Raw genomic sequence first — 22,727 nt, forward strand, 5'->3', positions numbered from 1 at the left:
AATGACCTCACAAGCAAACTCAAACCTATCAGCAGTTACTTTTGGGAGCTTCTGAAGAAGAGCAAAAACATTTAACAATTAAATCAATGCAGTGCCTATCTTTAATAAAGGGGAGAAAGGGAGAAAGAGAGGAAGAGAACTGGGGAATTACAAATTAATTAATTTATCTCCAGTTATGCAAATCTGACAGAGCAAACCTAGTGCTGTAAACATGCTGGTAGTGCCTCTGCTGAAGATGTGTGTGTGTGATTCTGCATGTTGCACTTCAAAGGAGAGAGGAAGCAAGGGAAAACAAAGGGGGTTAATGAGAACGACTGAACCCCTGTGAAGACTGACTAGTGAAGAGGAGTTCAGTACCTGGATTGCTGAGGGTACAGAAGAGGATCTAAAGAAAAGGATGTTCTCACAGTCCCCTGAGGCTGCTGCTGCTGAGCAGGACAAGCAGGTTGGGGCTTCTAGGAGGACAGGACAAGGAGCACTGGTCTGCAGTGGCAGTGAAGAAATTTCAAACTAGCTACTAAGAGCAACATTTTAGCTAAACATCTGCTGGAGCACTGCCAAGCAGTCCTGCCTAGAGCACAGATTCTCCATCAGCTGTTTTAAGCCTAGGCTAGCAACACACCTGTTGTGGTCTTGATCCTGCCAGGGGGCAAGGGGAGGATGAGAACATCCTGCAATGGTCCTAATTTTCTTTTATTATCTTATTTAGAAACATATTATTTTCCAGATGTAACACAAAAATTTAGCATTCTTTTTTCCCCTTAAGAGTAATTGTTTTATTCTTCTGTATCTATTTCTTTAATGTAAACCTGAAGTTCCAGAGAAATCATAGGTTGTCATGCTCTGCTCTCCTAAGTCTGACTACACGTTTGTAGTAGGCTTTGCACCTACAGAACTATTTTCAGAGGATATGGTTTTCAGGCAGAGGCCTTGCTTTATCTCCAGATATGAACTTCTGGGTCATTCCCTTTCCTGTACAACAGTTATATTCATGTAAACTAATTTTATACTAGGTCAATTGGATCCAAATTGAACTGCATTACAGTTAAACCATTTAACTGTACATCAAAGACCAGAAACCATATAGACAAAAGTTAGAAAATGCAAGAGTGAGGTCTGCCACCTTAACTTTACACAGTGATCTCTCTGTATAAAGGTCTTCAGTACGTGATGATGCTTTCTATTTTCTTCCAGTGAAATTTTGTCTCAGTTGGCAGACTGGTAAGACTCAGGGAGGGATTTTTGCAGAGCAGTACAGTGAAGGGGATGGCTGGTCCCAAATCAGACAAAAATACAGAGAAAACTGGATTCCACCTGCACCTTTTCAACATGCTTATATTTGACAATGACAAATCAGTGACACCTTCCTTCCTTGGATGAGCTCTAATTTCTCGATTCACTGATCCCTGATTTGAAGCACTGCAGCTTGGTCTGCAGTAATATAAAGTGCTCTCACTTGCAACTGGAGTCATTGAGAGATGTTTTTTGAGATGCTAAGTGACTCTTTCTGCTGAGTGTTTTCTGCTCAGAAAAATTCAGTCCTCAGTGTCTCAAATACAATGAACAATTTTGACATACACTTTATTTTCTTCTTGTTTTCTAACTTCTTCTAAAGCAAAAAATTACAACATGTGCCTAAGAGTGTAATGGCGTTGTGACATATCTGAATATACAAGCTCATGTTATATCATGTGTTATCTCAAAAATCAGCCTCATCTAACATCAGAGAGAAAAGGAGAGCATGATTCATACGAGTGCTCAACAGAATCAAAGTTTAAAACAGAAAATCTACCGTTGGAGTTATTCTATTGTGTATGTTTGTTGATGCTGAATGGATAAATGAGCAATTCAGAATGAAATTGAAACCAGATGATGCAAGAGCCTGTGGCTGTGGCAGCTGAGATGTCACCACTGCCTACCTGCATTTCATATCAGGAACAAACTCATACTTTTCTTCCTTTGGTTGTTTAATCTGTAGGATGGCTTCCCCTATTTGCCAAAGACTCAATGGCTGCATAAATGGGCAAGAGGAAAATTTGGTCAACTATAAAAAGTCCTCTAGCCCAAAAGACTGAGAGCTCTTACTATGTACCCTTGTTGAACTCACATAGTACCACTACTGCTACCACTATTTTTCTAACCAAAACATAAAATTGAATTTAAAATTTAAATCACATAGAACTGCAATGGAGATAAACAGTCTCCTCCCCTTCAACTTCTCTTCTACAAATTCACCTTCCATTACTTTTGGTCTCATGTTTTGCCTGTGAGTGTGAAAGTAATAACACTCCATTTTGAAGAAAGAGCTGCATATTTTTCAGTTTGATGTCACAGAAGGAAAATGCTGCTCTGCTGTTAGACTTTGAAAGCATAAGTGATTGCCAAACAGACTGCCCTCAGTGGTTATCTTTTATAAATGCCAGTGACCATTACATTAGAAAGGAACTTTGGAATGTTACAGCCTGATTTGAGTTGTCACAGCAGAATCCAGCAAAGCACCATGCAAAGGGCATAGAATAAAAACAATATCACATCACTCCCAGTGAAACTGAGGGTTTCATTTGCTCTACTGATGAATTGCAAATAAAAAAAAAGAAAGGAAAATTAGGACCACATTATGAGTGAAAAATAGATGCAAATATAAGTGAGAACAAGTATTTTGGAAAATATTTTGCACAGTTAATACAAATGTTTTAAAAGTCCTGATTATCATTTTTCTCATGAGTTAACAGGCACACAAGTTCTCAGACATGCTCATTTACTTTCAGCAATGGCTACAGTAAAACTGAACGGTGCCACACCATATTCTGTATGAGCTGGGAGCAGAGATGCTTTGAGTGGTTTACACTGCATCAGGGGGATGGCCAGACTGAATGCTGCAAACAGAGAACAGTGCCACTGAAGTTAAAGGCACAGGGATCTGAATTCTTTACTCAAATCATTCACAAAGCTGAAGGCCAGCACACAGAGGTCCCATCATACTGGAGCACAGTCAAAACATTTGGCCTCGTGCTAAGGTGGTGTGATAGGAAAACCCTACTACTGTTAGTGATGGTCTTGTGTAGTCTCACAAAGAAGAAGGAAGGCACAGCCCCCAGCACCTTCTCATTTAGTAGCGTGACAAGGACCAGAAGCAACCTGAAAGTTCATGTATTTATGTTTCAGTTCACTGTTCCTGGTTAACTTACTTTTCTGGTTTTAGATCCCTGTAAATAATTCCAAGACCGTGGAGGTGGTCTAATGCCAAGGCCAGCTCAGCTAAGTAGAACTTGACATCCTCTTCTGTAAACATCACCTAGAGAGAAGGAAGAGAAGAGCACATCTATTTATTGGACAGTGGTGGGCTGGTTTGCCTTAAACAGACACGGGGAAAGAATTGTCTAACCTGGGAGTGCTGGAAGAACCATCATACCAGGTTCAATTTTCCATAATTTGTCTGAACTGATATTAACAATTCTTACCAGATTCTCCCTATAAAGCAAAACTTGATCTGTCGAGTACCTCTGTTCCTTAAAACATACTGCTCTTATTCATCTGTTTGATCTGTTTAGATGACATTATGTCACAATATTAGGACTAAATTATAACTCCTTAGCCTTTGGAAATGAACAGCAAAATCAAAGACATCCAGTGCAGCCCATATTGCTGTCATATCCCTTAGCTTTCTATAATTTTGGAATTTGGTTACCAAATCCCCTGAAATAGCATGGGAAGCCTTTCTGGGGAAGTGGAATACTTCCAAATTTGAGCAGAATACACAGCATGAAGAGAATCAGAGATGGATTTAAAACCTCATGTCTTGGAGGTTCAAGGAATATCAGTGCAGGTGCCCTAACCAGTGATGTTGGTGCCAATGGTGCTGATATGGATATTGCTAACACTGAAAGCTGTGTTTTAGGTGAGAAGAAACTTTTGTAATCAAAAATCCAATAAGCTCTGAAAAACTCAGAGGGCAGGAAACCCCTTTGGTTCAACTTCCATTATATCTGAGATGTTCTCTTTAATTAAATTTCAATATGCACAGAGATAATAATGCAGAAAAAGAAGCTGATATATTGGGTACACAAGTGTGATTATGCATGACAGAAGTAAAATGAGTCAGCTCAATACAAATTTACTTGTCATATGTAAATGTAAATTCTACAGTAGAAGTTGCAGAGCTTAATTTTAAAATTAAGTCTCTGCTCTCAAAAAGGGGTAGCCAAAATATCTGACTGCTTTGAGAAGTTCCAGACAGCTAAGAGAAAAAAATAGATGATTCAGAGAACAGATGTCACATAATTTAATTAAGAATTTTACTGCATAGGCTAGAAATAAAAATACAAGGAAAATAACAAATAAATACACAAGCAAAAGCTCTCAAATTTAATTGTATTGCATGTAAAAAATACATTAATTTTAAAAGAGATTTAAATTACTTATAAGATTTAAAATAAATAACGTAGGCAAGAAATTAAATCAATAGCATCCAGGAAAAGTCTAATCTATACATATATACCTAGTTAAAGTCAGATATCTCAAAAAGACAGAGCAAGAAATAGGGAAGCTCTGCATGCATGCATGCAATATATGTATAAGGGATCTGACTGAAAGTCCATTGAAATCAATACCTTTCAACCAAATCGATTACAACAAATTGCAAACAATCCAAGTTTTCCCAGAACTTCTTTCCTTGCAATACCTTGCCCCTAAACAGGTGCAAAGTATAGTCAGGAAAGGTGAGCTGCAAACACTGAAAATTTCTTGTCAGCTTAATGATTTGTTAATGATGGTATACAGCACAGGAGTTGGTGAATTGCCCTGGACATGCTTTGGGGAAAAGACGAATCTTTAAAGAAGGACAAAGTCTGACCTGTTGTCTTCCACTTTTGAATTCCCTGGCTGTGCAGAACAGAGTCCTGTCCTCTTAGGCAAGAGCCACATTTTCTTCTTCCATGAAACCAGAGAGGCCCTTGCTGAGATGGCAGCGCTGCCTTGCTAATAAAGCTCCATCTCATGACAATAGCAGAAGGACATTTTCAATTTAAATTTTTAAAATATTTTTCTTCATATTAAAAATAACTGCTTCCAGGGACTGAATATTTGTACAAGGATCATTACTCAGCAGTGCAATTAACTTGTTACCAATGTCTTCTTGCATTAGCAAACAAGCTTTAAAAGCAAACACTTGGGATCCCCAGTTGCAGTGCACACAGCATCCTGCAGCATGTCACTGAATCAGGAATTGAACGGCAGGGGTGGGGAGAGGAAAATACTGTTTTCACAGCTTTCTTAGTCCATCAGTAGCTCCCCAAACCCAAAAAGAGCAGCAGAGCTGTGATAGTCCATCTCCCATGTCCGGGCTGGTGCGTGGCCCTTGATCCGCTCCCAGCAGCTGCAGGGGCTGGCCCTGACCCATGGCCATCCCTTCCCTCTGCTGGCAGTGTTTGTGTTTTTCCAGTGGCTCTGTGCTCATCCCGAGGGCAAAATGTATTAGGGACTGATTTCTCAGAGTGGGTCTCATCACATCCAAGACACTCAGAAAGCTTTGAGTCTGGGGATATTTTGCTATGGGAATGGCTTAGCAGTGTTGCAGTTTTCTCTGGCAGCGATGCCTACGTGGTATCTGCTGCATTACCTCTGGCATAATTAAAATACAATTATCAAGAATCCACTTAACCATGCAAGATGAAATAGCTCCATTACATACATATATGAATATTCCCAAGGCTATTTTTGCATTCCCACGAACTCAATCTGAGTTCTGAAAATACAAGACAGTCTTTAATTTCTGAGTTAAAGATCTATCAGCTTACCTCTTTGGAGAGTCTGGTGAAAAGGTCCCCTCCCCGCAGGAAATCTAGTATTAGATACAACTTTCCCTCTGTTTGAAATGCTGCATTAGAAAAGAATGGAGATGTTGGAAGTTTGAATCAAGATAAAGTCCCCAGCGAGTACATCCTGTTGACTAGCAGTGTATCATTCATGCCACTGCTTCACTGTCACTTCAAAACTTTGAGAACCACAAAAACCATTTCTGTATAGAACTTAGCAATTGAGCTTAGGCTATGAAAAAAAATAGTGTCAGTTGAGAGACAGCAGTACATTACTAATACATTCATTTCCATGCTAAGCAGCTGAGTTATCAGTGTTTCCCACTCCACAAAGTATCAGGAGTCATCAAGAGCAAGCATAGAGAGAAGTTCCCACGTTTGTGTGAGATGAGAGCCCACATACCCAAATGTCCTCAGAACACCCATAACAGTAGTAATGAGGTTGGGGTGGCAGGAGGCAGCTCCAGCAAGACACCACATTCATGTACACATGTATACAAATTTAGACTGGTACTGATTATTAAACCCCATTTTTATTTAATTTCTCTGTCTTTCTAAACAATACCTGACAGCAGGTAAGGGGTTGGCAGACGTAAATTCACTAGCACTACCTACCACATCAGACTATAAACCAAATTTATTTTGATAGAGGAATAGCTGAAACTTACAAATACTGGATGTCTCCTTTAGCACAAAGGAAGAATTTCATACAGGTAGCCTCTATGACTTTGTTAGAAACAGATTCATAAGTAGGCAAGGAGTATCTGCATGGAAATGTAACACATCTAATCACAATTCCCCAACCAATTTAAGAACAAACATGAATTATATTTTATTATAGTTACCATAATGAAGCTTGACTATGAAAGGATGGTTCACTTCTGCCAAAATATCTCTCTCCATCTTAGATCGTACCCGATCCCGAACTATAAAGAAAGAACAATAAGAACAGTGATATATTAAGAGGCAGAATGGCCACTGGATACAGTACTGGAATAAGGTTCTGGCAATCTGGATTCTGATTCTCACTCTGCTGATGGCTTTTATGACCTTAGGAAAGCAGACCACTCCAGTGTCCTCTATTTCTGACTGTCTGGTCTGTGTAGTAAGTTCTCCAGGAAGGTTCTGTGTCTTTCCCTGTAGAGAGCTGCCCTAACTAGAATGACCACAGTATTGCAAACTACAAGAAGGCAATTACACTTCACAGAAGAGGATGTTAATGTGAAAATGAAAGCTACACAAAATTAATTACTTCATTTAAGATGAAACAGAATGTACCAGTCCCAGAGCAAGTCAGATTAATCGTGTTCAAATAAATTAATTAATTTGTTTTGCTGATGCTAGCAGAATTTATGACGTATCACTGAATAGCACTTTCTGGAAGTGATCTATATATACAATACTCAAAACTTCCACTAAACCACCACCCAAACAATCAGTAATAAAGAAAAATTAAAAAAAAAAATTGTAAATAATTTTTTTAATGTGTAGAGATAACTTTATTGTGTGAAAGCAGTAAGAAAAATACTTTTTGTGGTTGAGATTAATAAAGAGTAAGGGAAATAATAATTCAGAGGTGAGCTGAGCTCAAGCTAAACAAAAATAATGCTGAAGATTTTATACCAAAGCCATTTAGCAGAATATTCAGACACTGAGGAGGATTCAAGTCCCCATGTTATCAAATCTTGACCCTAAAGATGCATTTTTCAGTCAATCACTATTTTATTGCAAGTATTGGCATTTTCTTCTTTCTCTTCACAATGCCAGTACACTTTTCAGATGAAAACACCTACAAGAGATATTATGAAACTATTTCAGGTAGCAAAGCCTGAGATCTCAGTCAGACTCTCCCTGCAGGCATGTGTTGTGGAGCTGTTTAGAAGCTGAGCACTCTCAGCACCCAAGTAAGGAACATACCATAACAAAACCCCCATCTATCACTGTACTTCAAAAACTGATGCACAGAAATACATCCAGACCAGCTGATCTGAAAACCTTAAATAGTACTGGTGACATACTTGGGTTTCTTGCTATTTTGATGCTTTGCTTAGGCCAATAGTGACATGAGCTTTACTAGCTTGTTCAACCTAAGACAACTTGTAGATAAATTCAAAATAAAGGGAATAGCAAAATTGTAATCTCATCTCACAAGTAAAAATCACACATCCTACACTCACAAAATGCTTAACCCATGTGAAGACAGACCGTTTCTTGTGCTGTCCATCAGAGATGATCCTATGTGGGAATTCGTGCTGGAGAGGTGGGCATTGCTGAACACTCTACATGGGACATTTGCCATTAAGCTTTGTTAGGCAGCCTAACAAAGTGTCTACCTGCATTTGCACTGCAGAGTTGTGAGAACAGGCTGTCAGAACAGCAGCACACCCTCCTCCACCCATCACTTTAACCTCTCCATAGGCAAAGTCCCAGCTGTGCAGCTCAGTGCTTTGCCAAAGCCCTGTGCCCTGCTTGCTGCTGTGGTGGTTACTGGGTGTGGACCCTTCTCCCCACATGCACACCAGAATTAAAGAGAAGGTGATGTCTCCACAGAAGACATCTCACTCTCCAGCCCTGTAACCACCCTGAACCTGTAGCTGCTGCTTTATGGGGCTGCATCTCCTCCTGGAAACCCGTCTTTTGGGAGTAGGAATCAGGCTTGTGAAGCTGGAGGCTGAGCAGCATCACAGATTGTCCCTGCGTGGGCACTGCTGTCCTCATATGGCGTGGGCTAGCCCAGGAGCCCTCAGGCACCCTTTGGTGGCAAGAGCACTAATGAGGGTGGTGGCAGTGGGATGGGCTCTGCCCTGCTCCCTGGTGCCCCACCATGCTTCCCTTGGTGCCAGCTGGGTCCTGTCAGGGTACAGATGCTCTAAATTAGTGCTCCCATGGCAGATCATTTTCCACTCACAGCTTTCCTCTTTAAAATCGGATGCAGAGAGAGATCCAGCATGACAGTGTGTATTACAGACATCTTAGGGGCCTGCCTTGGCCAGGGGCACTGTGCTGGCAAGCAAAGGTGACAAACAGCAGAGTGCCAGTGTGAATATCTGCTGACTCAGCACAGCACCTGGTTATTTGGGTGCCTCTGAGCAGGTCAGTCTCTCCCAGTGATTTTGGAAACTGTCTTCTTGATGTCACCAGGCTGAAATTGGTGTTTGAAAGCTTAAATTTTTTTAAACTAGGAATGGGTTGTCAGATGATAGGTTTGCTGTCTTAGTGACTTTTTCTCATTTTTTTTGTCCTTTTTGACAATTTTAACCAAAGTGCTGCTGAATTCCCTGACCTGAAACATTAGGGAGAGAAATCCCCCTGCAAGTGTGACAAAAGCATTTGCCACTTACAGAAAGCTGTTTCTGCAGGAAGAAACATGCAGAAAATACACAAATAAGGTCAAAGATTTCACAATCTGCCCAGAGATGTTTGTCAAAAAGTACTATTGATTATAAATTATTTGCTCATCCCTACCTTTCAAAATGACCTTTCAATAAGAAATGTCACTGCTTAACCAGGAGTAGAGCATTAATTAATTAATAAATAAAGCAAGAACAAGGGGAGCTATAAGCTAAGTTAATTAAATCAGCATCAAAAAGTATTGCAGCAGGAGAAATAAATCAACAAAATGATGGCTTTAAATTTATTTCATTACCTTCCTCACTTCTTTAAAACTCAGCACTTTGCCTCAAGTGGAACAAAAGCAAAATAGGACTCAGGCTTAGGAACTTGCAACTCAATTTCAAATTCTTCACATAGCACAGGAACACAAAAAAGATAATGAAAATAGAATATATACATAAAACTCTCTGCAACATCCTTTCCAATTCTATTGCTGCTATTTTAATCTGTTTTTAACAGTGTCTGTTGTAGGCAAAAGAAGAGAACTAAATTCTAAATTCAAATCCACACTGCCTGTGCCCAGAAGACAAAGTACATGTGTGGTGCCTAACTACCTGAGATATGGAGAAATACAGGCTGTCTAAAAGTCTCATTTCGGTGGTTCTGCTTGGAAATACTATTTGCTTTACTGTGTTTTTTTCCCACACAGTACTAAACTCAAATCCTCTCTGAAGAGCAGCCTTTGATGTTGCACCTTCATCAGCAGAGCATTATTACAACACAAAGAAAAACAGAAAAGCATCCTGTTGACACACTGGATGCAGAAGCATGCCAATAATGTCACATAGGGACTTCATGTGCTTTTCTTTTGAAATGCATATCATTCTGTGAAGGTTATTTTTCTAGAAGAAAGGTCCTTTGTGGCCCACAACATGGAACCTTTTAGAGATGGGGAAAGAGCCATTTTACCATAGCTTTACCACTGAGCCCTATGCTTCTGCAGCAAAGGTAAAAAATCAGATCTACAGAGCAGGAGACACTGCTTTGTAGAAGGGCACTCTGAAAAATCAGTAAGAATGTAGACTGGGTTTTAGGAGTCCTGGATCTGGGGGAGGTCATTTTATCTCTCTCCCCTTCTCCTTTTTTTCTCTCTTTTTTTTTCTTCCCCTTCCACATGAAACAACACATTTGGCTTTTAAGAAATCAAAGAGTTGCCTCTGTTTGTTGTATTTTAAAGTAGCCTTGACGCTCCGATGTTGAGATTTGGAATGAGAGATGTCTCTAAATCAATACTACATTTTAGTATTGAACTTGATTTATAACCGTTATCACCCATTAATTATTCTCTTTGTTTGTAAAAGTTAATTAAATCTCGCAATAGCTCTCTGAAGTACCTCTGCTCAATTTTCCAACAAAGAGAATTAAAGAAGAGATTGATGAAGTCTGATGCTAAAGAAAAAAAAAATTAAAAATCACATGGAACTTTTCAGGAGCAAACATGGCTTCTAGGACATACAAACTCTGCTGAAAATAAATCCTCAGACCAGTAACCTGAGCCTTTGCCATGTGTTCCTCACAGCCTTCCCAGCAAGGAGCAGCCAGGTGAGCTGAGGGTGCTGCCTAGTTGCCTCCTTCCTAACCTCTGGAGCCTCCAAAACATGGAGCCTCTGGAAGCTGCAACATCCTGCTGTTTCCTCACTGGGGCACCAACTTGGATCTCTCTTCTTGACCAAAGAAATCCACAGATGCTGCAGGAGATTAAGCGTGTTTTAGATTTTTGGCTGAAATTAGCTGTTGGGCTCAACCCCACCATTAGAGAAATACTGACTGACAGATCAACCAGAAGAACACATAAATCTTATGTCCTTATGCAGAGGTGAAATTTCAAATTTTGTGTACTTTTAAGCAGAACTGGATCACTGAATATCCACAGATGTGCTTATGCATAGATCCCAGGTGAAGCTGTTTCCCAAAAAGGTCTGTAAGCTGTGGATGTGAAAGGGTATCCAATAAGCCAAATCCTATGGTGATGTACATCACCAGCAAAGTCAGAATTACACCCCTCACAACTTCATAAATCAGTTCTAACTAAATGAATAAAAACCAGACTCAATAAACAGCTTGATGAAGAGAAAAGAAAGCTGCCATCTGCTAGAAGGGAACTTCCTCTAAAAATCCAAAACCTACAGGTGGAAAAACATCTGTTCACAACTTGTGCAAAACTGAAAGTCTTCAACACCTCTACAGAATTGCATCTGGAACTTTTTTTTCTTTTTGTGGAAACCATATGTTTGATTTAAACTAATTTACCTTAGTGGATGTGATGTCCTGTGAAATCATCAATAAAGTATTTGTTTCTTGAATTTGAGTGTTACATACTCCTATATTTCATTTGCTTCAGTTGTACTGAAATGGGACTTGTAACTATTTTTTTCTATTATTATTACTACTACTGCAGGCAATAACAATTTCAGTACTAACTCTTATTGACAGGTAATAATTACCTATGCTCTAGGAATGGGCACAATTTCAAAATGACAAATTAATAAGAAAGCTGGCCTTAGAATTCAGAGGTCTCAGTAAACACTATTCATCAGCAGCACTGGAAGTTATGCTGAACTGAAAGAAGAAACTGGTTTCATATAGTTTTTCAATAAAGAAAAGTTGTTTAAAACATATATGAAACAGTTGGCCATTTCTCCCCATACTAAACAGGTATTTAAAATTTAGTTCCAGCATACAAGAAACCAATAACACAAAGAATGACCAGGACATATGACTCAGTCCTACTCTTAAATACAGTCTAAAGAGGGATGATTTTTTTTTCCATCAAACTTCTTTCATATTTCCTGGAAGACTCTTTTCTCCCTTGCAGCTCCTGCCCTGCTGCAGTGCTGGTTAACTCACATGCAGCTGCAAAGAAGAGACAGCACCAAGATTCATATTTCCTATCCATGGGGCATTCCAGTATCAAATGAGTGTCTGCCTTGTGTTTTGCTATGGAGATGTTGCTAAGCCAACAGAAGCAATGAATAAGTTATTTTTTTCTTGTCCTGCTTGAGATGGAGATGATCCAGACATCCAGGAACTGCTGGGTCTCTCAGGGTAATGAGTTTCTCCACTTCCCTTTAAGCTTGAAGCCCAGCATGTTTTAATCAAGCACTGCTGCTCTTTGCTCTGAAAACACACCTGCTTGGTGGGTTTTACAGGGAGAGCTGAATAAAGTTTGTGCATCACCTTATTGTGAATTGTGAAAGCTGTCTGTGGTTTGGTATTCATCACAAATACTTTCTGCAGCTTATCATCAAAGGCAAAAATACAGCTTTTACGATTGAAAAGTATGAGGAATGAACACTGGCTCAGGGGTGAAAATGCAGAGATATTTCCTCTTATGCCAGCCTTCTACAGGAAAAAAAAATGTTCCCTTTATTCCGCCTCTCCAGGTCTAAAAAGCTAGTTGTGCTGAAAGGGGCATTTCTTCTCCTTCAGAACCTTTGAGAAATGGCTAATTCACTTGCAAAGCCTGGCAGAGGTGAAAGGGAGTGAGGGTGGCACAGGATCTCTCCAGGAGTTCTTGGCACACCAACACAGGCCAAAGTGCCCCTGTGTGAGAGTGATTTAAAGCCCATCCAAGTCCCTTCTCTTTTGTTATATGAGCCCCTACTATTCTGTTTAATAGCATGGTATGAAACCTTCTGCCTGGTCCAGTTCAGATTTTTAAGGATGAGACCAATAATCTTTTATAAAATATTAAGTGAGAATTCCTGGAAGGAGAGGAAATGTGGTATTTCCTCTCTGTGTAGAATGTATGGACTGGGATGCTGTCATTTGCCACCAGGGCGCTTTTAGTCATAGGCTGAAGTAATCCTAGTAAATGTTTTCTGTAGACCTGTTTGAAACTTGTAATTTTGAATATTTTCAAAGATGTCTTTGCTGTGGGTTTTTGTTCTCTAAGTTGGAACATAAATCCTAAATTCAACAAGTTTGCCAAAATTAAATTGAAAAAAATTATTTTGGCTGCATCAAAGTACTCTTTGTTAAGAATTTTATTTTTTATCTCCTCTTTCTTAACTCTAATTATAATGTACAACTATAAAATTGTTTAAAAAGATACACAATCAAACCAAAGAATTCTGGTGAAATGCTTAATACTGATGTTTTAGGAAACAAAATTTCCCTCAACTGTCCTGTTCCTGTGGATGGACACTCTTATCAGAAACTCATCTTTCCTTTATCAGTTGTAACATAAATTCAGAAGATGGAATAATAAAAAACCCATCAGGAAGTTTTCAAACAGAACCCCTATGTCTTCCAGGTTTAGGGTAAACATACAAAGTTATGAAGTGATGTTTTTGTGATTGTCCTACTTGGAGTTACCAGCTTAGTTTGATGTGAGTAATGTGAGCCAGTGGCTGGACAGTGAGAGGTTCATTTCTCAGAAGGGAGGGTTTGGATGGATTTGGTCATGGGACACGAGGCAAATGTTAACATTCTCCCTAAGCTGTCCTGACCACAACTGCACTGTGCTGACTTCTCACTCTAAACACTCCTTCCATTAGGCTGCTTGGATGTGGTAAACACAGAGCCAGTCCAATCTGACTTGTTCTAACAAAAGTTTTTGGATGAGCGTTTCAGTTACTGAATTGCAAAAAATTTGGTTTCTGAAACAAGTAACTAGTATACTTAAGGCATCACTAAGGAAGCTGGGAGAGTGGCTTATCATCCAACATTGAGGACACACTTCATTTAGAACATATGAAGCCCTGAGACAAATTCTATTTGTAAACCACACAGGATGAAGTTTATCAGGTTACCTGCAACCCAGCCCTCCATGCTACCTGCACTCAAAACAAACAGGAATTCAGAATTTAAATAGTTCAGTAAAATGGTGGCATTTAATGTTAACATTCAGACAAAACAAATCTCTGCTTTGCCCAGGACCTGACGTGATGCAGACATACTTAATATAGCTCTGCTGATATGCTTGTCTCATAAAAATAAAAAGCATCTGCAAGACGGCTGTCTGTCACTGAAGAAGCCTCCAGTGCCACCAGCAAGCAGGGTGTGAAGTCAAGGCAAGGTCATTTCCTAAATTAGAGCATAAGAAAAAGCCTGGTCTCTCACTGTTATCAACGTGCTCATTAAAAGCTTTGCGATCAGCAAGCCTTGGTCACACTGACAACAACAACAAAAGGCTGATTTATTGTTTTCTCTTTTGAGATGAGAAACACAGTCCTCAAACAATTGTGAACTGATTTTCAGCCTGGACTCCACTACCGTATAGGGAGTGTTGTGGAAGATATGACTAAGTTCAGAGAGTTTCTGGGTGAAATCATGGCCTTAAAACAGTCAATAGTAAAACCACTGTTGACATTAATAGGATCCCACCGTCTACATCTCAGTGCCTATATACAGCTCTAAAAATATATGTAGCTGCTTGAGCTCTAAAAGAATACCTAATTGAAAAGGAAATATTTTTTTCCCCGTGTTACTGAGTAACTGCCAAAATCCAAACATAAACGGTACTGAGCAATGACTACAGGGAGGCAGGAGGAGAGCAGATAAATATTTAAAGGATATAAACATGGAAGAAAAAGACTTATTTATCAAAATAAAAGGAAAGAAATTAATATAAATAGGAGGAGGCAAGTGAAACAGAGAAAGAGGAAATGTAGGCTATGTTGGGCAAACTGTAACTGCATGAACCCCTACAGAGCAGAGCAAGGGCTTGGGATTGGAACCTCCTCACTGACACATTTTAAAACGAAACTGAACAGAAAAGTTTAAATAACTATTTAGTAAGAAACCAGTCTGCCGTGACTGCAGGGGAATGAGACTGCATTTTTACTATGTGCTACTTTGCTGCAGTGACTCCACCTCAATAAAGGACATCTTAAAATGGAAAAAAGAAATCTAGATTTCATTATTATGCACAAGTGTTTGGAAGGCTGTCTGAAACACAGCATTTATAGCGGGATTAATGCCCATAGTATTATATCAGAACATTCCACAAAAGTGGAAAAAATATCAGAAACCAAAAATTCATATTGGAAGTGAACTTGAAAATCCTATGAACAACCACGAGCAGTTTAGTTTCCACACAGTGCTTTTAATTCTGTGGTCTCAGATAGCCTCATCAATAATCTTTGATCCCTAAGGCTGTCACCCTGTGGGTGATAGCTGTGGGTAAGGCAGAGGGACAATGCAGCCCCTCTGGGACCACCCAGCCCTGTGACAGTCCTTCCACTGACTGCTAGCAAACCACACTCACACACACACACAGAGTGAAACTCTTTCAGGCTTCCTCAAAACTTTGCTCTGGAAGTTGCTTGCTTTGTGCTGGGAACACCATGTAAAAACAAAAATACAAAACAGTACTTCTAAATGTTGCAAATACTTCTTTCTTATGATAATATACAAGGATCAATATAGTACCTAGCTGTATGACATTGACATTTTACATTGGAGAGCTTATTATATCCATAATGAAACCAAATTTGAACAGATAAGCATTTACAAAACCTATATAGAAGACAAATATTTAAAGGACATCAAAGTGCAGGACAAAGACTTATTTATCAAAATAAAAGGAAAGAAAGGAATATAAATAGAAGGAGATATGTGAAACAGAAGAAGGGGAAATGTAGGCTCTCTTTCAGCAGAAAAGTCAATTCTGAGTTTGCAATGTTGATGAAGACAATTCCCACTCAATGGCAACTATGTCATAGCCCAAAGATCTGAAAGATGACCAGGGACACAGTACAATTGTCTGAACAACTCAGCCTTTGCCCAAATTTACAAAAATAATCTACTGCTGCTGAGAAAACGTCAGTTAAATTACTGTGCCATGGAAACCTTTTGAGTGTATTGACTACTATTGCATGTAGATAGAAAATGCTGTAGAGAAAATAGAAAGGAGAGGCTGTCATTGATGCTGATTGCTGGTCACTCTTCAACCATCAAAACCTTCATCTTGGACCAAACGCCACAGCCACGAGGAAGCTGAAACTGACGTGTGACCTACGTGAAGAATGTGAAAACAGAGTAATTTTGCTTCTCAGAAACGAATCCCAGATGATAGTCTCCCACACGGTGCCATCTAACTTTTATGGACAGCCAGCCTAAGCGAGCCCTCTCTTACGTACTGAACCCTTTCTTCCTTCAGGAAGCAAGCCCTAGGCGAGCTGACTTTTTAGGGGAGCAAGAAAGAGGTGGTCTGACACAAGTAAATTTGCAAAGGCACTGGAAAAATACAGCCCAAAAGTGACCCCTAAGCACTGGTTGTTGAAGAACTTCTTGGTGTCATTTTCAAAACTCCACAGAGGAAAGAAAGCTCTGCTTCCTCAGGTAACAGCAATTAAATCCACTTTGCTCTTAAGTTGTGAGGAAAGTTGGCACCTTCTGCAGCACTTCTTGACTCCTAGCCTGCACAAAATGTGCATGTAAATGGGCCAGGTCCAGAGGGTGACCCAAAAGCACTGCTGTCTGGTTCAGCACATACTCACTAGGCTGATCTTTACATTTTAGAGCCACTGGGAAATATACAGAGGAATCAAATATTTCTGTGTTTGTGCACGCAGAAGTTGCTATTTCTTTCCAAGACTGAAAAATAAGTGTATGGTTATTTGTGGAGAGGGGTGAGTCTATATCTCAGCTGGATCTTTAAGGGCACTTCCAGGTCCAGCAATGTTTGTGTTTTTCTGAGCTCAGAGACCTGACATTTGGAGGGTTACAATTCTCAGACTAAAGAAGCCATGCATAGGCAGCTGTTCCAAGGATGCAGAGCACACAGCCTTCCCTCCAAACTGCAGGGCAAGGATACCTCTGCTGTGAGGTCTAGACTGTCCTGTGGACAGCACTTCCCTGGTGATCTTTTCAGAAGCAGGTAATAAGAGGCCCAAGAAGATATAACAAATATAGCAGAACTTCAAGAAAAGATAATAAACCAAAATTTAAATGGTGAACCTGGATGACTACCAGGGCGTCTCACCAAATACAGGGACTGTACAAAATAGAAAAATACACCTTGAAAACCTTGGCACAACAGAGCTAGTTTTACCTGAGGTGAAGACTCTTTCTGAGTCTCATTTCATAAGGTAAACAGTTTCTCGTTTTGTTGACATTTTCTTCCTTTCAAACCAGAGGGAAACCACTGGACTTGTGTATCTGATCTCTAACCACATTTTTTACAGGGAAATTGAGTCAGATACAGAGGAAAACTGAGGAAGCCACTTTGGTTGGTGTCCTGGGAAATCACTACTACGGTTTTATCAGTGGATTAGACAGAAATCACACTGCACTAAGTTAGTAGTTTGATTTCAGGTATAATTGATATTATCAATCCTACATCCCTGAGAATGCCCAAGATCTCCATGAGTCACTAAAGCTGCTCTCACAGCTTACTGCACCTGTAACCATCACACACCAGCAAACCTCTAAGCCTGCTGGCTTAAACTGAGGGGATCATAAGCTGGAAAGCACTTCAGAGGTTTTGACAAAAGAGATTATCATTTATAAACCCAGTAAGCACAAAAAGGCAGATTGCATTCTCAGGGTCAAACGGCTTCCAGTGCCAAGACTTACACAGCCCAGTGGCAACCAGATGGGCAGACACAAACTGCATCCTCATGATCCATCACATAACCCTTGCTACATCACCACTGCAATATTAATAAAGTTCACGAGCATTATGTCAGTGAATTACGGCTTCATGCCACTTTCTCTTAGATTGCACATCTCCTGGAGGAATGGGTCTTTGATTTTTGAGCTCCCTTACATTCCAGCACAGCAACCTGCTGGGGATTTATGGGCATTTCATGGGTGTTTAATGAGGCTTACACCGTAACCAATCTAAACAACTCTTGATCACGGAATTCTGAAGCACATTCAGTAAAGCGGATGGAGCCTGAGAAACCTCGAGAGAAATACTGAATGAATCAGAGCAATCAGCTTGCTCTGTCTCTCTGTTCCAGCTTTGCTGGTGAATACCAGACACAGACATACACAGAATAAACACTCCCTGGTTTATTTCTGGTTCCCTCAGATTTACTATGTATTCAGGATTGGCACTAAAGACTCTCTGATAACATATCTGTAATCGTTTAAACATATAGATCAACTTTATTATCTGTCAATTTTATGTAAAACTCTGATTTTAAAGAAAAAGTAGAGTGTAACAAAGGTGTGAAAGCAACATTTGAAGAACAGTATTTTAAGAATATTATTTAATGACATTCTGAAGGGCAAAAGTCTCACTCTTGGAAGGTATTTAAATGCCTAAATATCTTTGAGCCCCTAGATGCCCCCAAAAGGGTTTATATTTGCAAAGGAAGCTATTAAGGTAATGTAATTTAATATAGAGCATTTGAAAGAGAGATAAGTTAGAGTTACACATACGTGCAGCCTTAAATCTGATGTATTCTATATCTGGCACCTTACACACATAACATCCTTAAACACTTTTAATGAGGTTTTCCTAAAGTTAATAATTAGAATGAAACACTTATCTAGTTTCTCTTCAGAAAGCTTTCTGTTTTAAAATCAGATACCCACAAGCTCCCAAAAAAGAAAAGGCAGAAAGGAAAAAAACTTATGTGTGATGCTCTCATTTACAGCAAAAAGTAACAGTAGCTTTTCCCCTTTCCCCATGCTGTTACAGGTGCTTATTCAGATATATTCTATGTTTAAAATAAACCTTCATGAGTTTAAGATTAATTTAATTTTCACAAATATTTGTGTGTACAGCATATGCCTCTGCAAATTTTTACAATCTAAACTGGAATATTCTGGAGTCTAATTTTCCCTTCACAGCAGGAGTGGTCCTGCTGATTAGCAGATCTTTTTCAAGCTCAAATATACATATACGATTGATCTACAAAGTCTCTTTTGTATCAAAAACCATTTTTGAACTGCAAACGCTTGAAGAATTCTGCTGCTGCTTGCTGTGCCCTTCTTACACTAACCTTTGCTGTTGGTGAGGTTGGGATCATGCTAACAAGGGGCAACCCTGGAAAGGGGAGGAGGCAGCAGCAGCTGGAGAAAACACCATTTTGTACTTCTGCTTCTTCCTAAACATTACAGCCAGCCACAGTCAGGCTCCCAGGGTAGGAAATCCCTCAACAGGACCTACTATGGTTGTTCTTCAGAGCAAGTACCATCACTCCTGAAGGTCTCTTACTAATCCAGGTTTTATTTCTTCAGACTAATCCAGGAAAGAAATCAGCTTTGCTATCCCATCTTCTTTTGTTTTCTTTCTGACTTCTCCACTTACATGCTTTGCAAAATTTGTTTTATAGAAAATAACCACTATAACATTTAGGGCTGCCTGGCCATTGTCAATGGAATTGTCATAGAGAGATCTGACTTTCCTGCTCCATGTGGTACTTGTGCAGAGTGCAGTTGATAAAGTAAAATCAAATTTGTCTCGTAGCATGCCTTTTGTCAGCAGATACTGAATGCAGTGCTAACACGTACTTGTAGCTTTGTTCCCATTGCTTGACAGGGTCATAAATATTTCACACTGGAGTGACTTCCGGCCCTTTTAAGTGTAGGTAGTCAGCAACAATGCAGCACTCTCACTTAAAAGATGAAATTAAGCTGTCAGAAATATTATGTCTCTGCCAAAAGTTACATGGAAGCTTACTGACAGCAATCCTCGTTGTTGCTCGTCTCACTCACCCTGTTGCCAGTGGGGTTCTGCCTTTATTTTTGTACTTTAACACCTGTCAGTTTTAACTTACTTGTAGAAACTGGTGTGGACAGATTAGTTCTTAGCCCTGTGCTGGTTATCTTGAGATTAAGGGGAAATCCAGAGCTAGCAGTCAGAGGCGTAAGTAGCCTGAATGGGAGAGAAATGCAATCCACCAAAATCACAAAGTAGCCTTTTTAGATCTTGTGCCCCACACTTGAGAAGACAATAAATAGCATTTCTATGCTATAAAGAACCACAGAACTGCAAAGAGGTTCTTGTTGTTGGCAGAATAGAAACTTGATGGAACACTTTGGGTACTTTCAAATTGCAACCTAAATTTTGACATCTCCTGAAATACTGCCACAATAAAAGTCTTTTGTTTTACAGTGGAATCTAATGTTACATGTCTCACCATCAAATATTAAGTAACAACAAAGTGTTTGGGGATACAAAAAAACCCATCTCCCTTGCCAAAGCTTTTTCTGCCAAACATTCCTCAGAGTTATATAGAAAAAGAGAGAATACCCAGTTTTCCCTTTTGATAAAAATACTCTGCATTGTCAAAAGAAACAGGAATAAGTTTCTGGTAGATTCTGAAGTCTGAGGTGTTACACAGACCTTGCTCAGACACCATCATTAGATGATGTTCCCCAGCTGAGCTCGGCTAAGTTTGGGCATTTCCCAGCCCTGCTCTTGGTTGAGAAGCCAGAGAATCACTCTGTCACACACGTGATGTGCACAGGCCTGACCCATTGCTGTTCTGTTTAAGTGTTTATTTACACTGGGCTGTTCTGCTAGAACAAACATTCTCGTCTAGACTCCAAACAAAAAGATACACACGCCAGCATTGCTTCAAACTCATGTTCCCCTGAAAAGGCTTTCTTAGGGAAAAAAAAAAAAAAAAAGCCTGGTGTGCCTGATCCCCATTTTAACCAGTACTCAGAAGAGGTGCTGGCTCTGCCTGACACCACCTGAAGTAGCTCTACCTTGCAGTTACTGGTAGCTTTATTCATATTTTGGTTCCCCAAAGCAAGGCATGCTGAAGAAATCTGTATTTTTAAATGATCAGAACTATCTGGTCACTCGATGATTATTCTTTGCATTTGACACTGCACTGCATTGCACAAACCCACACTGTGCAAGATAAAGCAAAATATCTGCTCCAGACAAAATGAATGCTCTCCTCTTTATCTGCAAGAAGTGTCAGGCTTTTGAGGGAAAGATCAAAGCAGTGCTAGGTCAGGGAAACAAGAAGATGACTGCATCCTTCTTACTCTGAGGAGGAACAACCAGTAAGGATTTCAAGTGAAACTGAGCTTAATCTCTTTGTTTTTCAGTCCTGGGCTTGACTACCACTTCTTTTTTGTCTGTAGCAAGCAGTGGCCCCAGAAGAGAATGACCAGCTTTAAACATCAGACATTTGGCCCTAGCCTCCCACAGCCCATGAGCTAGGAAACAGCATGATCTGAATGGTCTCAGAATGACTCCTCACACTTGAAAACGGGTTCCCATGGTTTTTCAGGCACATAGTGAGAAGCACCAGCTGGGAAGACCATTCTGCCCAGTAGGAGCCAGGTTTTACTTCAGCAATATCCTTATTTACCTCAGCAACAGAAAGACAGTGACATTTCAATACAAATTAATATATACCAAATAGAAGTCATAAAAACAACAGCAAGAAAGTAAAGAAAACGTGCAGCTGGGAAGCTGCAAACCTCTGTTTTTCTGTTCTCATACTGTATAGGTAACACATTTTTGTTTAAGTTCTTTTTAGAGCATTCACCTACAGAGAGGCAAAATTTTGGAGGACGGCAGAGACATATTTATGCATTCATATACTACAAGGTAGCAACAACATAAAAGACAGCAAGAAAAATAAATTACTACATGGCACAGAAATAGAGACTGCAGCCACTGTCCCAACCCTTACCTTTCAGAGTTGCCTTCTTAAGTACCTTCATGGCATAAAGCTGGCCTGCATCAGACCCTTTTATCTTCCTGACTAGAAATACCTGTAAAAAGCAAATGTTTTGCATAGATGAGTACTGAATTTCTATTTACTGCATTCCATAGGATAATAGATATTATGGTTCAGGAAATCTAATGAAAATTACTAGCTGAAAGCATTTCATATCTATTTCACCTGCAATTGGTTGAGCTAGCTCTGGAAATTTTCTGTTTAAAGACTTTATCACCTCACAAAAAAATCAATTTTCAACATTATTAATTGACTTCATATAATCAGTTAAAGATGGGTGAAAAGTTACACATATCTCTTCATATTCTGACTAGCTTTACATGAAAAAAAATTACGTCTCAATTGTGTCTGGGAATGTGCAGTGTCTTAAAATTATTGCCATCAATTAAATTAAAGAAAAAAATCAATTTGGTGCCATTCATGCATAAGTCATGAGTAGCAACTTGCCTAAGATGCAGCTGAAGCAGAAAGTTCATACAGCTGAAAATCTATTGTTATTATAAAAAAAAGACAGTTTTTCCTGTCACGGTCTCCTATGCTTCATCTTCTGACAGTGTAAAATTTTAATTAAAATAAAATAAAATTTGTAGCTAAACTTGTACTCTATTTATTGTAGTACTTGCAAATATTTCTTGTCTGCCCCTCAGTGCAAATGAACACTGGAGAGGTAGTGAACAATGGGACCAGTTTGGTCTTTATAAGACCTTCAGTGTTTTAATAATTGAAATAAAAGAAACAACTCTTTTAGCTGGTTCCCAGGACACACTCTGCTGAGGTCATAAGTTTTTTGGTTTTTTGTTTTTATTTCAGCACCTGTGTTACTGGACAGAAGCTGAAGTAATGCCAAATGTAGAAATAAAAATATAGTCCCACATACATGCAGTCCTATATATGCATTAATATACAAATTAAC

The 22,727-nt window shown here is 39.4% G+C and overlaps 1 protein-coding gene across 3 annotated transcripts in view; it reads right to left on the bottom strand.

Moving 5' to 3' along the window:
* RPS6KA2 (ribosomal protein S6 kinase A2) overlaps positions 1-22,727 on the bottom strand; it is a 262,329-nt gene that overhangs the window by 60,912 nt on the left and 178,690 nt on the right. For all 3 annotated transcript variants that reach the window (XM_088161421.1, XM_088161422.1, XM_014875797.2), the window contains 4 exons: positions 21,767-21,848; positions 6,659-6,739; positions 5,796-5,875; positions 3,189-3,295 (listed from right to left, as the gene is read on the bottom strand). In XM_088161421.1, the coding sequence (XP_088017547.1) occupies positions 3,189-3,295; positions 5,796-5,875; positions 6,659-6,739; positions 21,767-21,848 (350 nt within the window). The remainder of the gene's footprint in view (positions 1-3,188; positions 3,296-5,795; positions 5,876-6,658; positions 6,740-21,766; positions 21,849-22,727) is intronic.

The sequence above is a fragment of the Sturnus vulgaris genome, chromosome 3, assembly GCF_052056855.1.
Source record: "Sturnus vulgaris isolate bStuVul1 chromosome 3, bStuVul1.hap1, whole genome shotgun sequence".
NCBI lineage: Eukaryota > Metazoa > Chordata > Aves > Passeriformes > Sturnidae > Sturnus > Sturnus vulgaris.